This window comes from Eurosta solidaginis, chromosome 4, assembly GCF_040869045.1.
Source record: "Eurosta solidaginis isolate ZX-2024a chromosome 4, ASM4086904v1, whole genome shotgun sequence".
In the NCBI taxonomy this organism is placed as follows: Eukaryota; Metazoa; Arthropoda; class Insecta; order Diptera; family Tephritidae; genus Eurosta; species Eurosta solidaginis.
The window spans coordinates 16,263,689-16,279,288 of NC_090322.1; the positions used below are offsets into that span (position 1 = coordinate 16,263,689).

General features: G+C 37.2%; 1 protein-coding gene across 1 annotated transcript; it reads left to right on the top strand.

The window, feature by feature from the left end:
- The first annotated feature begins 251 nt into the window (after nt 1-251).
- Atg8a (Autophagy-related 8a) lies at nt 252-5,668 on the top strand. Its single transcript, XM_067780377.1, has 3 exons — nt 252-493; nt 4,835-5,032; nt 5,103-5,668. The coding sequence occupies exons 1-3, from the start codon at nt 404-406 to the stop codon at nt 5,169-5,171; spliced, it is 357 nt and encodes a 118-aa protein (XP_067636478.1). The 5' UTR covers nt 252-403; the 3' UTR covers nt 5,172-5,668.
- Nucleotides 5,669-15,600: the final 9,932 nt, after the last annotated feature.

Genomic DNA, 15,600 nt, shown 5'->3' on the forward strand with positions numbered 1-15,600 from the left:
TGTTTGAACCAACGCCCGAAGGCTGCAACCGTGCAAAAAAGCTCTCGACATTCCACGTCATTTGACTAGTCATTTACAGCCATAGGTTATATTCATAGTCACATTTGCATGGGCGTGATTAAGTTTTGTGACCAAATTTTTTGTAGGGAAGTGTCGAATTTGTTTCGGCCTTTAGTCTTTAGAGCACAAAAATGCAACCGTGATATATTCTATGTTGAGCAGTCATTACTGCAGATGTCGCTGAAAAGTATTTATTTTTTATTTCAACGGGCGACATTTTGTATCGCAAACTCAACGAGTAAACATCAAATTAGCGAGAAAGTTGTGAAAAAATTAAGTGAAGTTTAAAAAGCAGTAAAAAGTTTATAACTTTATTAAATAATTTAAAAGAAAGAAAGCCAATATGAAATTTCAATATAAGGAAGATCATCCGTTCGAGAAGAGGCGTGCAGAGGGTGATAAAATACGTCGGAAATATCCAGACCGTGTACCAGTAAGTGCAATGACGTTTGAAAAAATTGATCTTGGGTTGTGTGCAAAATTTATATTCCGTATTTTTATATGGCGTAGAAGAAAAAAAAAAAAACGAAGTCATAATGAGGGGAAAAGGAGAGAAGTAAAACAGGAAACCTGAAGGGGCTGGGGGGTTGTAACGCTAATCGTAATGCATTGTTTTCTTTTTTTTTGATCGGTCCATATATAAATGAAATTACAGAATTTGTTGGCGTTTAATGGACAATACGAATGCATCAATTACACACACGCCTATAAACATGGATGAATGTGTGTGTGTGCCTTTTTCACTTTGTTTTCGCCTTTTTTGTTTTTACAACATAGCGTTGCCAATCATATTAAATTAAAAAAGATGCAAACAGCGGCACCTGTATAGGCAGGCGCCCAATTACATACTTCCGACTGTTGTTTGACAAACACCTTCCAATGTTTGTTATGGCACCAACTTTAGGAGGCCATGTATCCGTAAGGCCACAGGAATGCTCTTGATATAATTATATGGATAAGTAAATTCGCCTTAACTGGTCGGATAAATTAATTTTGTGACCTGTCACCAAAACTGTCATTCGTTACTTCGTCAAGGTCAAGCCATTTATACAAATTCATATACTAAATAAATACTTTTGGTTATTGGCAGCAAATACACTTGTTTGCGAAATTCTTGGTTTATCAGCTGTGTGAATATACTTAAGAAACAAAAGCAGTCAAACATGTATTCAAACACTGCTTATTTCGATTGTAGTAATATTGGGGTAGTGACAAAAGTTCGCTTAGTTGATTATAAAAACAAATTTTATTATTCATTTGAATTTAAATCTGTTGAACAAAATATAGGTAATAGTCTAGTTGAGGGGTCGACTGCTAATACGCTACCAAAAATATCGAGAGAGGTGTCAAACGACGCGTCTTGACATCAGTATTAATAACCCGAAGGCGGAAAATAAAAATTTTAACGCGTTCAAAAGATATTAACGAAAAACCGAAAAAAGACCCGCGGGTACCTCCGAAACCGGGGGTCGGATCCATAGTATTTTTGCGCAGAACACCTTTCTGCGATGGCGGCCTTCGGCCGCGCTTATAAAAAATAACCCTGGGCTACGCCATGCCAAGTCCGGGTGTGTGGTATAACCGTGGCTACCGCCACGGTGATGCACAATTTTTTTTGGGGGTACAAACACAACAACAACCACATGGAAATCGCCAAATTCAACTACAAATATCTCCAGACAGAGATAAAATTTTTCTTTTCCGCCTTCGGATTATTGTTCTCGAGATTAATATGCGTCTTTTGACAGCTCTCTCGATATTTTTGGTAGCGTATTAGCAGTCGACCCCTCAACTAGACTATTACCAAAATATAATTACGCAAACTTCCGGTAAAAGCATTTAATTTCTTTAGCAATAGTTATTCTAATTATTGTAGGAAAAATTGAAACGTAGCACGTCATACATAAGTTAAAGGCTTTCACTACAATTTTTTTACCTCGCTAAATTCGGCACTATCACCTACCAAATCTTGGACGACCTTATTAACAACATGGACGTCGCAAATGTCGGCAAACATGCAGCAGCAATTGGAAAAAAAATCATTGCCGTGGTGGTGGCACTTGGGGCAAAGGCAAAGAAACGCTCAAAGCTATCTATAAAGCAATTGGCCAGCCACTAGTATGCTACCATTCTCCAATATGGTCGCCGAACTTAAAATATAAAATAAAAATTAAATAAGTGCCACGGGATGTTTTATGTCTTTATGTGTTTTTCTATATTACAAATAGGGGTGACGAGGATTTTTGTGACGAGTCCGAACGGCATCTGCCAAAGGCGGATGAATTCCTTGGAAAGCTTTTCATGTCAAAAATACATTCGGGAGCGACCTCATTTGGAACAACCTAAATAAAACCGTTTAAAAACAATTATTAATATCTTTTCGATGTTGTTATCCACGGGAGCTGAAAGCCTTGCTGAAAACGTACATATAATCCAATGCCTAAAGAAAGCTCGTCCTCGCCAAAAAATGTTGTATCTGGAATCCACTTGGAAAAACGCAACTTGGCATCTATCAGGTGTTTATAGGAGTTTAAATTTACTCCAGACACCAGAGAGAACTATATATCGAAGTTCCGTTAGCGTGGACGCTAGAATTTCGTTTGATAACCAATCTTTCATAAATATTGATATAAGATTTTTAAAAGAACTTCAAATGATTTGGCATATTTGGTTTTAATTAAAAAATTAATAGTAAAAGCATCAACCGACCGACCTTTTGTTAGCACCATCGTATATATGCTGCTAGATAATCTAAATTATTCACATGTACAATCTACATACCTATTCACCTTTGTGTTTTTGGTCCTCAGCAAGTGACTCAACTAAATAAAATTTGTATGTATTTATTGTTTATTTGCTCATGTACTCTGAATTTATTTTATTTTTGTTTCTACATTCATTCGTTATTTGGTTTCTTTTAGTAACATACTTCTAGCAATTCAGCGGCGTATATGTAATAAATTTACGCGTTTATTTAAATATGTGGTTATTTATCAATTGTGAATATGCTTATTTATGTATTTTTACGTTTTTTACCACATAATGTCATTAAATATTACGTTTTTCTGTCATTTTCGTTTCACTGCAGTTTCTTCGAAAAACTATTTGCATGATACTTAATTTACCTTGTACGGTAGAAAACGGAGAAAACTAAATTTAATGTTCGTCCATTTAATAATTACAACAGTTAAAACGTCAAGATAACAATTTTCAATGTTTCCTTCGGTTATCTTTTTTACATTGTGGATAATAATCAGGACAGTTGCAGAAAGTTCTGCAAACTTAGTTTTTTAGCAACGACATAAATTATAATATAAAAAATTATTTTTGAATTGATGTTTCATGGAATTTTTAAAAATATGTTAGCTTCTGAAAAATTAAAACATACATGTGATCGAATTCACAATGGCCAAAATGGCGAAATGAATTGTGGATAGATTTTACCTTTCTGCATACAACATCGAATCAAGGATGGCGTCAATGAAATTTTTATATGTCCAACTTCCAATATAGAAAAGATCAGATACAAAATTTCTGCCAAATCGGGAGACGCTTACATAGTTTAAATGGGGAGGCACGCTTTATAGGAGTCCGAGAAACTTATTTCTTATGAATTTCGCAATTCTTGTTTTTTTTTTTACCGAGTTCTAGCTGTCGCACGGTGGGGTATTTTATCAATCTAGCTGGCCAAAAGTCGATTTTTCAAAATATTCCAATTTTTTTTTTTAATATACTCCTTGGCGTTCCCAGATGTCCACTGAATAGTATACAACGGCTGCGCATACCCGCGATTTTTTGAATGGTGATCAACTTTGTAAGAGGCTGATACCCCTCTTGGAAAAAAGTGGCATCCTTGTGAAAACATCCTCAGCGGCAACACCTAGGTGAGAAGTCTTAAAATGTAATTCTATATGTACCAAATTTGATTCAAATCGGTAAAGCCGTTTTCGAGATGGTACATTTCTAACGTGAGGTCAAAGAGGAAAGTGAAAGATATCTTCAAATGCTTTGTTGTTCTCGTTTAACATAATGTAATGACACGGACGATACGTCTCTGAGTCGAAACGAATGTTCGCTTCGCTATAGAGAATGAGGACCTAAATCGCGCAAAAACTTAAAAAAAGAGATCATGACCTGAAGCGAGCGGTTATATCTTGTTTTTATCATGCATTCAATTAAGTTTACAAAAAGAGAAGCAGTAATTAATTATTTTACATTTTGTGAAACATTCGTTTCGTTTGCTTAAATTTTTCAATTTTATTCATCTACAATTGAAGAACTATGCTAATCAATTGTACAAAATTATAAAACTCAAGAAATTTTCGAAAATCTTAAAAAAAAGTTGGATCGTTGACAATTTTAGAAAAATTTGAAATTTTTGGAGTTTTTAGTTAAATGAATTTTAGTCTAACAATGCACTAGTTTGTAGGCTGTAAATCAGCGTTAATTTTTGAAAATTTTTTTCCGAAGTGTGTTTTAGATTTTCACAGTATCTACAGTTTTATTTTTTATTACGATAGAATACGCTTATTTATGCCCCACCGTTGCTGAATCTCTAGCTCATTGCCTTCTTTTTGTCAGTAGTACCTAGTGGTTTTTCTCGTCCATACTTCTCTATCGCTCTTTCGATCATATTTGTTTATTTATCGCGCTTTTTTTGTATAAATTATTATTTTTTTATATACATACATTTGCACAGTCTTATAGACGTCATTTCAAACAAGCGTCCGCTATTTATAGCTTAATTTTTTATGTTTTTATTTTTTGCTTGCAGGTCATTGTAGAGAAGGCGCCTAAGGCACGCATAGGGGATTTGGATAAAAAGAAATATTTGGTACCATCTGATTTGACAGTGGGTCAATTCTATTTCTTAATTCGCAAGCGGATACACTTGCGCGCCGAAGATGCACTCTTCTTCTTTGTAAACAATGTAATTCCACCAACATCGGCCACAATGGGCTCACTATACCAGGTAAGAGAAAAATAACGAATTGTAAAAGGTAACGCTAGTTTTATTAATTAACTATGTTCGAACATTCTAGGAACATCATGAGGAGGATTATTTCTTATATGTCGCCTATTCAGACGAGAATGTTTATGGCAAAAATTAAAGCGCAATTATCTTTAGTGATAAAAGAGAGGAAGTGGTGTTGTGGCGACGGCGGATTGTTGCTGTTGTGTTATGGATGACAATTTAGCAAAGATGAAATAATAAACTAAAAGAAATAAAAAAAAATTAAATTGATTTATGTGACTTTACGCATATGCTCTGTACCTTTCTAAGTACTTTGGTACTTTGTGGTCTTTGAAAAAAGGAATGAAGTTTGTGTACGCATTGGCGCTACACAAAAACGAAATTTACCACAAAAAAAAAAAAAAAACAAACCAACAAAATTCACACAAAAGCAAAATTAATAAATCTAATCTATAACTCCTCCACAAAACAAAAACGACAAACAAAAAATTATCTAAAGAATTAATATAGAATATGTACTATATTATAAAATAATATATACAAAAAAACCGATATATTATGTATGAAATAATTTACTTAGCTATAAATATTAGTTATAAATATTTTAAAACCGATTAAATTTACATTTATGGATTTGCGGTGTTTTTAAGTTTTTTTTATTTTCGTTTTTCAAAATTCAAATCATATTTTATGTTTTCATGCTTTTAAGTGCATTTTATTTACTTTTTTTATTGTTTCTTTTGTAGTTATTACCGGCCTTAGTGTTGTTGCTTATTAAAAAACTTTATTCGAGCTCTAGGATATTTGTGTGGCCTAGAGCTCGAATAAAATATTATTTTTTTATTTCTTCGTTACCCTTTCCTTAAATGTGTTGTAGTATAAATTTATGTTGAAAACTGATCTTTTGTCCATGGTTGAAAGCGAAGCGTTGCTTGTATACATTGCTCTTATCGATTGTCTATTTTTTGATTAACAAATAAACGAAATCCGTGCTTTACGATATACCTTAAGCGTTCTGTAAATATTATGGAAATTTACAGCGGTGTACAACAGAAATCAGTTAATAAATTTAATCGGATTTAATTTAAATTTTCATTTTCAAAAATTTTTGATTATCCGGATAAAATTGATTAACGGGTCTGTGCCAAACGATAACAATGTACTGTCCTGAGAAATTTTAACAATAGCCACCTGTGAGAATGTAAAATTACGGATCAATTTGAATGTTAAATTTTCATCGGTATCTGAATCTTTATCCATTGAGAGCATATCACTAAAGAAAAGTTGAAAATATGTCCGCGGGGTTCGATTACTTCTTGCAATAAGTTGAAAGAAAAAAATGTTCAGAACCTTGTAAAAACAGCGAAGCTAGTTTTTCTTTCTTTCCTAAACCCGACACCTTTTATTCGGCCCATATAAAAATAGTAGTTAGGAATGAAGTCAGAAAATATTCAGATATCCATTCTCCATTATCTGACTAAATTAATTATTATTTGGGTACTTGCAATATTGCAAAAGTGAAAATCGAAAATAAGCTACAAAAAACAGAGACAATCCCTATTTCTCTGCATTTAAAAGGTGCCGAAAATTATTTTTATATATTTATGTCAGGGACGGAAAATAATAATTATTTTTTTTCGGAGTCGAAAAAGTCCTAGTCAAAAAATTGTCCTAGGTGAAAATATTTGAGTTGCCAGGTATCCCTATACCAATATCATGTCGAATCATGCATCCTTTTTATTTTTCGAACTTTTCCATAAAAGTCCACATATTAAAGTAAAATCTGTATTTTTATTTTTTAAGTCGGATAGAACTAGTTAAACTCGGACTTTTAAAAATAAAAGTCCGGAAATAAAAGTTAAATCTATTTTTAAAAGTCCGAGTTTAATTACTTCTATCGGACTCAAAAAATAAAAGTCCGAAAATAATTTTTATCTTGATCCAAATATATTTAAAGTCCAAAATTAATAGTTTTGCAAGGAATTATATTATAAAAGGAATAACAGTTTCAGCCCCTGATTTATTGAACTCACAAGGCAATTGTTCAAACCCGGGAGACACATTTTCAACTCTTGTTTATTCCATATATCGTGATACGTTGTTGTTGTTGTTGTTGTAGCAATGCTCGCCCCACCTAATAGCCGCGACCGATCACAAATTGTCATCAATATCCTCTAACGGGAGTCCAAGGAAACTTGCCGTTTCAACAGGGGTGGACCATAAGGAAAGGGGTGTTAGAGGCGTTGGTTCCACATTACAATTAAAGAGATGGTTGGTGTCATGTGGGGACACATTGCAAGCAGGGCATACATTTTGTATGTCGGGGTTGATTCTGGATAGGTAAGAGTTACTGGATAGGTAAGAGTACCTGTTACAGTATCCAGAACGAAGTTGAGCAAGAGTGACACGCGTTTCCCTGGGGAGTATGCGTTCCTCTTCTGCGAGTTCTGGATATTTTTCTTCAAGTACTGGATTCACCGGGCAATTCCCGACATAAAGGTCTATGGAGTTCACCAAGGACCTGCTTGTGTTTTTCCGCTTCATACGGCTGGGTTCTCAGGTGCCGTATTTCCTCAAAATGCTTACGCAGATGACTCCTTAGGCCCCTAGGCGGTGCTGGTTCGTCAATCAAATGTCTGTTGGGATGCCCAGGTTTCTGGGTATTCAACAGAAACTGTTTGGTCAGCATCTCATTTCTCTCCCTGATGGGGAGTATTCTCGCCTCATTATGCAGATGGTGTTCTGGGGACATAAGAAGACAGCCCGTGGCGATTCTGAGAGCAGTATTTTGGCAGGCCTGTAGTTTCTTCCAGTGGGTGGTTTTTAGGCTTGGCGACCATATGGGTGACGCGTAGCACGTAATCGGCTGGCTAATTGCTTTGTATGTGGTCAAGAGCGTTTCTTTATCTTTTCCCCAGGTACTGTCAGCAAGGGATTTGAGGATTTTATTACGGCTCTGAATTCTTGGAACAATTGCGGTTGCGTGCGCACCAAAATGTAGATCCTGATCAAACGTCACACCCAAGATTTTGGGGTGTAGGACAGTCGGTAGCGTAGTGCCATCGACGTGAATGTTCAATATGGTCGACATTTGGGGCGTCCATGTTGTAAATAAGGTCGCGGAAGATTTAGTCGGTGACAATGCCAGGTTTCGCGAGGCGAAAAAACTGGAGAGATCAGGGAGATAGCCGTTTATTTTATTGCATAGCTCATCGATCTTTGGGCCTGGGCCTGTGGCCATTATTGTGCAGTCATCGGCGTAGGAAACGATTGTGACTCCTTCCGGTGGTGAAGGTAGCTTAGATATGTAGAAATTAAACAAAAGCGGGGATAGGACACCACCCTGTGGCACCCCTTGTTTAATTCTCCTTTGTTTTGATGTTTCGTTTCTGAATTGCACCGATGCCTGCCGACCACCCAGATAATTTGCGGTCCACCTTTTAAGACATGGGGGAAGGGTGGACCCTTCCAGGTCTTGCAGTAACGAGCCATGGTTGACCGTATCAAAAGCTTTTGATAGGTCTAACGCTACGAGTACTGTTCTATGGTGGGGATATTGATTCAAACCGCAATTTATCTGGGTGCTAATGACATTTAGCGCGGAGGTAGTGCTATGGAGTTTTCTGAAGCCATGCTGATGAGGGGCTAGCTGCAAATGTGCTTGGAAATAAGGGAGCAAAATGGCTTCAAGCGTCTTTGCCACTGGCGATAGGAGAGATATCGGACGATATGACTCACCTACGTTAGCTGGTTTCCCAGGCTTTAGTAGCGGGACCACCTTGGCCATTTTCCATTTCTCGGGTATGACAAAGGTGGAAAGAGACAGGTTGAAGACATGCGCTAAATATTTGAAACCCTCTTTCCCTAGGTTTTTAAGCATCGGCATGGCTATGCCGTCTGGGCCCACTGCTTTGGATGGTTTAGCGCGACCAATGGCGTCCTCAACCTCTCTAGCGGTGATGGTAATTGGTGACGCGCTGAGTTTGTGTTTATGTGCGTGTCTATTGGCTCTCCGTCTATCTTTGTCGACCGTAGGATGCATTATATATTGTCGGCAGAAAGCGCTCGCGCATTTTTTCGCATACGACAGCACCTTATCGCCAAAGGCGATGGAAACTTTGTCTTTGTGCTTAGTCGGATTCGATAGGGACTTTACGGTGGACCAAAGTTTACCTACACCGGTAGAGAGGTTACAACCTCTTAGGTGCTCTTCCCATTTCGCCCGCTTGTGTTCGTTCACAAGCAATCTGATGCGTTGGTTTATATCCCTTATTTGGGGGTCGCCTGGATCAAGCTGTCTTATAAGGTCGCGTTCCCTCGCTAAGCTCGCGGCCTCCGCCGGGAAGTGGGGCCGGACTTCGGGAATTCTCCCGGCGGGAATGAAATGTGCCGAGGCGGATTCAATGACCTTACGGAAGGCACGCTCCCCTTGGCGGGCATCAGTCGGGATAGGGAGGGCAGCAAAGCTGATGTCTGTTGCAGATTTATATTCTTCCCACTTTCCTTTTTTGAAGTTTATGAAAGTGCGTTTTTCGGTGACGATGAAGTCGGCGGTACGCTCGAACGAAATAAGTATGGGCAGGTGGTCGGATGCCAATGTTACCATCGGCTGCCAGTTGACGCAGTTTACGAGTTCTGCGCTCACGATACGCTTTACTGTTCATTCATCCATGTGGATCACGACGTTGCATTTGAATGCAACATTTTTTTCGGGATGTTAACTGTCCATTGGAACACGCTATGCATATACTTTGCGTTTGGCGTATGCGCATTAGGGTGGGTCAAATTTATTGTTGAAAAGGCACATCCAGATTCTGAATCTATGGGTTATAATGAGTAATATTGTCCACGGGACCATAGGTCTGAAGTGAATTTCGAGCCTCCCTAATTTTGTTAGAAAATTTGATATCCCAATCCGAATAGCGGCTCTCACAAATAAAATACATGAAAATAAATGTAAAATTCGAATTGGGATTTGGATATAAAATTGTCTAACAAAATTGAGGAGGCTCGAAATTCATTTGAGACCTGTGGTCCCATGGACAATATTACTCAGTATGACCCATAGATTCAGAAACTGGATGTGCACCTGAAGTTTTTTTCCCCCATACAATTTGACCCGCCCTAGTGCGCATGTCTTATTCGGAAGGAATTAAAGATTCAAATGAATCAAATACATATTTGTATTTGTTAAATTTTCATTGCTCAACAAAAATTATATGCAGTCAAATATTCGCGTTTTGCAAGATTCTTGGTTTTTATTTTTTATAATTTGGTGTGTTCGAGCTGCAGTTGTTGCAGCAGTGTTATATTGTATGACCGAGCATCACGTTCTTCGTCAAAGTTAGACGACATGAAACTCAGGAATAAGATTTCAACGAAATCCTTGAACGCACATCCCTCATTGATGATTTTGTTTCCGGAAAGATCAATACATAAAAAAAAAATCATCGATGAGGGTTTCTTGCCAGCAAATGAACGTCTGAACCAGGTAACTGGGGCTAAAAAAACTTCTAAAAACTCCTCATTAGGCACTAAACTGTGGTATTAAGACATGTTTTGTGCTAAAGAATTTATAATTTTGATTTTGAACGGAGTGTGGAGGAATGCTTGGAGCTCTACAGCGAACCATTTTATCCGAAGCACAACTTTAACCAAGAGTTAACAAATATTTTGCTTCAGCCGCAAACGAAAAAGACCAGGTAATAAAATTGTGTATCCTTATTCACGTTGTGTAACGGCAAAAACGTCCCAAATGCCTAGGGAAGTGTTGCGGATGTAGTCTTTTTCGCAGATGTCAATCAGGCACTCTACGGTAATTCCTTGGGTCTTAGGATCTGTGAGTTTTAGATTACTCTAACGACAGGTATTTATTTATTTCTTTATTGCGGTTTTTTAAGCCTAAAGCCGGATTCATTGGTGCCGTATGTCGTATCGCTGTATCCGTATCCCTAACGTAATCAGCTGTTTATCGTTACGATAGTAAACCAAAACCCATTTGGTTGGCTACGATACGGTTACGACCTTAGCGGCACCAATAATCGATTGCATTGATTCTCATAAGGTTGGTCGAATCAGCTGTTAAAAGGTTACCAATACGGTTACCGATAAAGCACCAATGTCTCCAGCTTTAACAGCTTTTAACAGCTGATTCGACCAACCTTATGAGAATCAATGCAATCGATTATTGGTGCCGCTAAGGTCGTAACCGTATCGTAGCCAACCAAATGGGTTTTGGTTTACCGTCGTAACGATAAACAGCTGATTACGTTAGGGATACGGATACAGCGATACGACATACGGCACCAATGACTCCAGCTTAAAACTTAGAATAAATAAATATGTGTAAGGCGCGATAACCTCCGAAGAGATTTCAGGCCGAGCTTCTCTTCCAATTGGCGTCGTGCTCCTTTTAATTTTTCTTACATATGTTATACCGACTCCGATAAGCATGTGCAAGACAGATTAGTTGTCATTGAGAAGCTTTTCATGGCATAAATATACTCGAGAGTACTTGCCAAATCAGGCATCTCGAGATGGATCGTCCAATGTCCCCAGTCCCCCCACTCCAGCTCCCATAGAGGCAGAATTATTTTTAGTATGTAATTGGTCTAAATATTACTGGCGGGAAGGACTTAATTTCGATCAACAGTCGCCATGTTTGTATGATTTAATAATCGGGGATTGCCCGTATTGCTTTTATTTTTAAATGTATGAAAACATTTATTTGAAGCAATTTTTTAATTTTATAATTTGTTTAATAATTTGGGAAAAATTTAAACAACGTGACATCAGGACGGACAAGGCGACAGCTGTTTCGATTATACCTTGTAAATCTCGTCAAAGCCTTTTCTCCCGGGAGTGGGAGTCGAACCCGCACTCCTACGATAGTTGAAATGGTTATAAACGCATTCAGCTACGTCACGCCTTAGTTGTTGTAAAGTTTTTCCCAATTTTCTTCTTTTTTTTTGCATATTTTAATCTTTTACACATTGCATACTTCGTAAGCAATTATGTGTTAAAGCTATGCTTGGTACGGCAGTTTTCAAAGAAACTTTGGCTTTGTTGCTGTTTTTGTTCTATTTATAGAACTACAACGAATTAACCAATTTTGTCTGTTTGTATGATTTAATAATCGGGGATTGTCCGTATTGCTTTTATTTTTAAATGTATGAAAACATTTATTTGAAGCAATTTTTTAATTTTATAATTTGTTTAATAATTTGGGAAAAATTTAAACAACGTGACATCAGGACGGACCCCCAGCGGGTTAGGGGGGGTCAGAATATACCCGCGGTAGGTATGCCTGTCGTAAGAGGCGACTAAAATACCAGATTCAAGGGGGTGTGTAGCGCAACCCTGCAGGTTGCCAGCGCAACATATAGCTTCTCCAAACCCAATTGTCAACCTCACCTATCCGCGGCGAATCCTGTTTCACTAACAGACGAGGCTCTGGCGACCCTAAGCTCCTTATGGAACTTGGGGTTGGGGAGGGAGGGAATGGCCTGAAGGTTTAATGTGGCCACATAAATCGTTCCCGAGATGGTCGGGCCAGCACCTTAATCGTGCTGTGGTACCGGAGCGTACCAGATCTGTACCCGGCAAAGGACCATCACATCGATAACACTCCCCAAAGCCTTCGGGGAGCAACCTTATCGCTACAACAACAACAACAACAGGACGGACAAGGCGACAGCTGTTTCGATTATACCTTGTAAATCTCTTCAAAGCCTTTTCTCCTGGGAGTGGGAGTCGAACCCGCACTCCTACGATAGTTGAAATGGTTATAAACGCATTCAGCTACGTCATGCCCTAGTTGTTGTAAAGTTTTTCCCAATTGCCTTCTTTTTTTTGCATATTTTGATCTTTTACACATTGCACACTTCGCATACTTTCGCCATGTTGATCAGGTATTCAAGGGGGTTGATAAGCGCAATACAAAATTGCTTCCGTAACCTAATTGTCAACCTCACCTACGCGAGGGAAATCCTGTTAAAAATATGTGCCCCTATTACCGTTTACAACTCAACTCTGGTTGGGTTGAAATTTCGCAATTTGGTATTACAGATTACAACTCAACCTGTCAAAAAAAATTTCGGTTGAGTTGTCTAGTCTTACAACTTTGTGTGGCATTGCCGTTTACAACCTTGTGTTGGTGTAGTTGTCAAAGACGTCAAAATTTTACAACTGCTTACTAGCAGTTGTCTCATGCAATTTTGCAGTTGTTTTGAAAAAATTTTACGTTTTAGACGGTTCACCACCTAATTTTTAACAAAAATGTTCAAAGTTGGTATCAAAAGACACGTTTCGACCTCCGATTTAAGAATCCGAAAACAAAAAATGTACATAATTCTTTGCAACAGCATGACAGTGGTAATACGCGTCCAAAAATATTGAGAGAGGTGTCAAAACACGCGTATTAATCTCGAGAACAATAATCCGGTGGCGGAAAAGAAACATTTTATCTCTGTCCGGAGATATTTGCAGTTGAAGTTGGCGATTATCACGTGGTTGTTGTAATGTTGTTGTCTTTTTTCGGTTTTTGTTTAATATCTTTTGAACGAGTTAAAATTTTTATGGATTATTAATACTGATGTCAAGACGCATCGTTTAATAGCTATCTCGATATTTTTGGACACGTATTAGTGTCATGCTGTCGTAAAAAATTACCACAAAAATTAAAATTTTGATTTCTAATAAAATCTAATTTCATGTGGTTGTTGTATTTTGCCAGATTTTTTGTACACAGTAATGCAGAAAGGTGTTGGACCCAACCAGAGTTATTTTTACGAATCGCGGCCAAAGGCCGCCAACGCAGAAAGATGTTCTGTGCAAAAAAACTGTGGAACGGGCCTCATATTTCGGACCCTCTTGGGCCATTTTGTGGGTCTTTGTAAATATCTTTCGAAAGAAATAAAATTTTTAATTTCCGCTTTCGAATCATAAAAACGGAGATGGAAACCCGTCTTTTGATACCACCTTTGATAAGATTTAGATGGTGCACGGGCTTATAAAACGTTACCAAAAAAAAGCAAAAAATTTAAAGCCGGTAGTTAAACCTTTTTTAATCAAAAAATAATCACCAATTTTGTACACATTTCTAGAAAAAACAACGTTTAAACGAATTACATTGAATAACTTTTTGACTTTATGTAGCGACATTCCATAGTTGGACGAGGCTGGCCGCAGTTCGGATGCAGTCAAAATAGGTGAAATTATGCGAGTCCCATTGATACTTATCACTACTCCTGGGAATCCTATTTGAGTAAAATACAATTTTTTCTGTTTGGGTTTTAATCTACTTCGCACAAATACGCTCCTCAATAATATCTAAAACCAGTCCAACACCAAAATCATAATTTTAAAATACGAACGCGTATGCGGAACTGGTCCTTAATTTTGTTTAGTACTGAGTAAAATGCTTCCTTTCAAATCTGCAAAATAACTTCATATGAAACTCATTATTTGTCACTTAAACATTTTCTTACTTGGTGCTTGGTAGTTCCAAGGGATTGGAATGATCATGCGAATGTTTTCCGTATTCGCCACATGTCAGTCACCAACATTTTTGTCATTATAAAATAGATTTCATACAATATTAATAAAAAATCACATTTGAAAATGCTTAAATTTCTGCCACAAATTGATCAGCTGTTTATTTATCTGTCAAATCATCACTTTCTGAAGTTGGCAACTCAATTCAATTTCAACTGAAATAAGTTGTAATTCGTAATACCAAACAGGAGTTGAGTTGTCTTATGCCCCTATTACCGTTTACAACTCAACTTAGTTGCGTTGTAATTAAAACAACTCAACTTTAAGACAACTCAACTCCTGTTTGGTATTACGAATTACAACTTATTTCAGTTGAAATTGAATTGAGTTGCCAACTTCAGAAAGTGATGATTTGACAGATAAATAAACAGCTGATCAATTTGTGGCAGAAATTTAAGCATTTTCAAATGTGATTTTTTTATTAATATTATATGAAATCTATTTTATAATGACAAAAATGTTGGTGATTGACATTTCGCGAATACGGAAAACATTCGCGTGATCATTCCAATCCCTTGGAACTACCAAGCACCAAGTAAGAAAATGTTTAAGTGACAAACAAATAATGAGTTTCATATGAAGTTATTTTGCAGATTTGAAAGGAAGCATTTTACTCAGTACTAAACAAAATTAAGGACCATTTCCGCATACGCGTTCGTATTTTAAAATTATGCGCCATACTCCGATTCCTTGCTGACGGCAGCTATCAAATATGATGTGGAAATGATTTTGGTGTTGGACTGGTTTTAGATATTATTGAGGAGAATATTTGTGCGAAGTAGATTAAAACCCAAACAGAAAAAACTGTATTTTACTCAAATAGGATTCCCAGGAGTAGTGATAAGTATCAATGGGACTCGCATAATTATTTCACCTATTTTGGCTGCATCCGAACTGCGGCCAGCCTCGTCCAACTAAGGTCAAAAAGTTATTCAATGTAATTCGTTTAAACTTTGTTTTTTCTAGAAATGTGTACAAAATTGTTGATTATTGTTGCTTTTTTTTTGGTA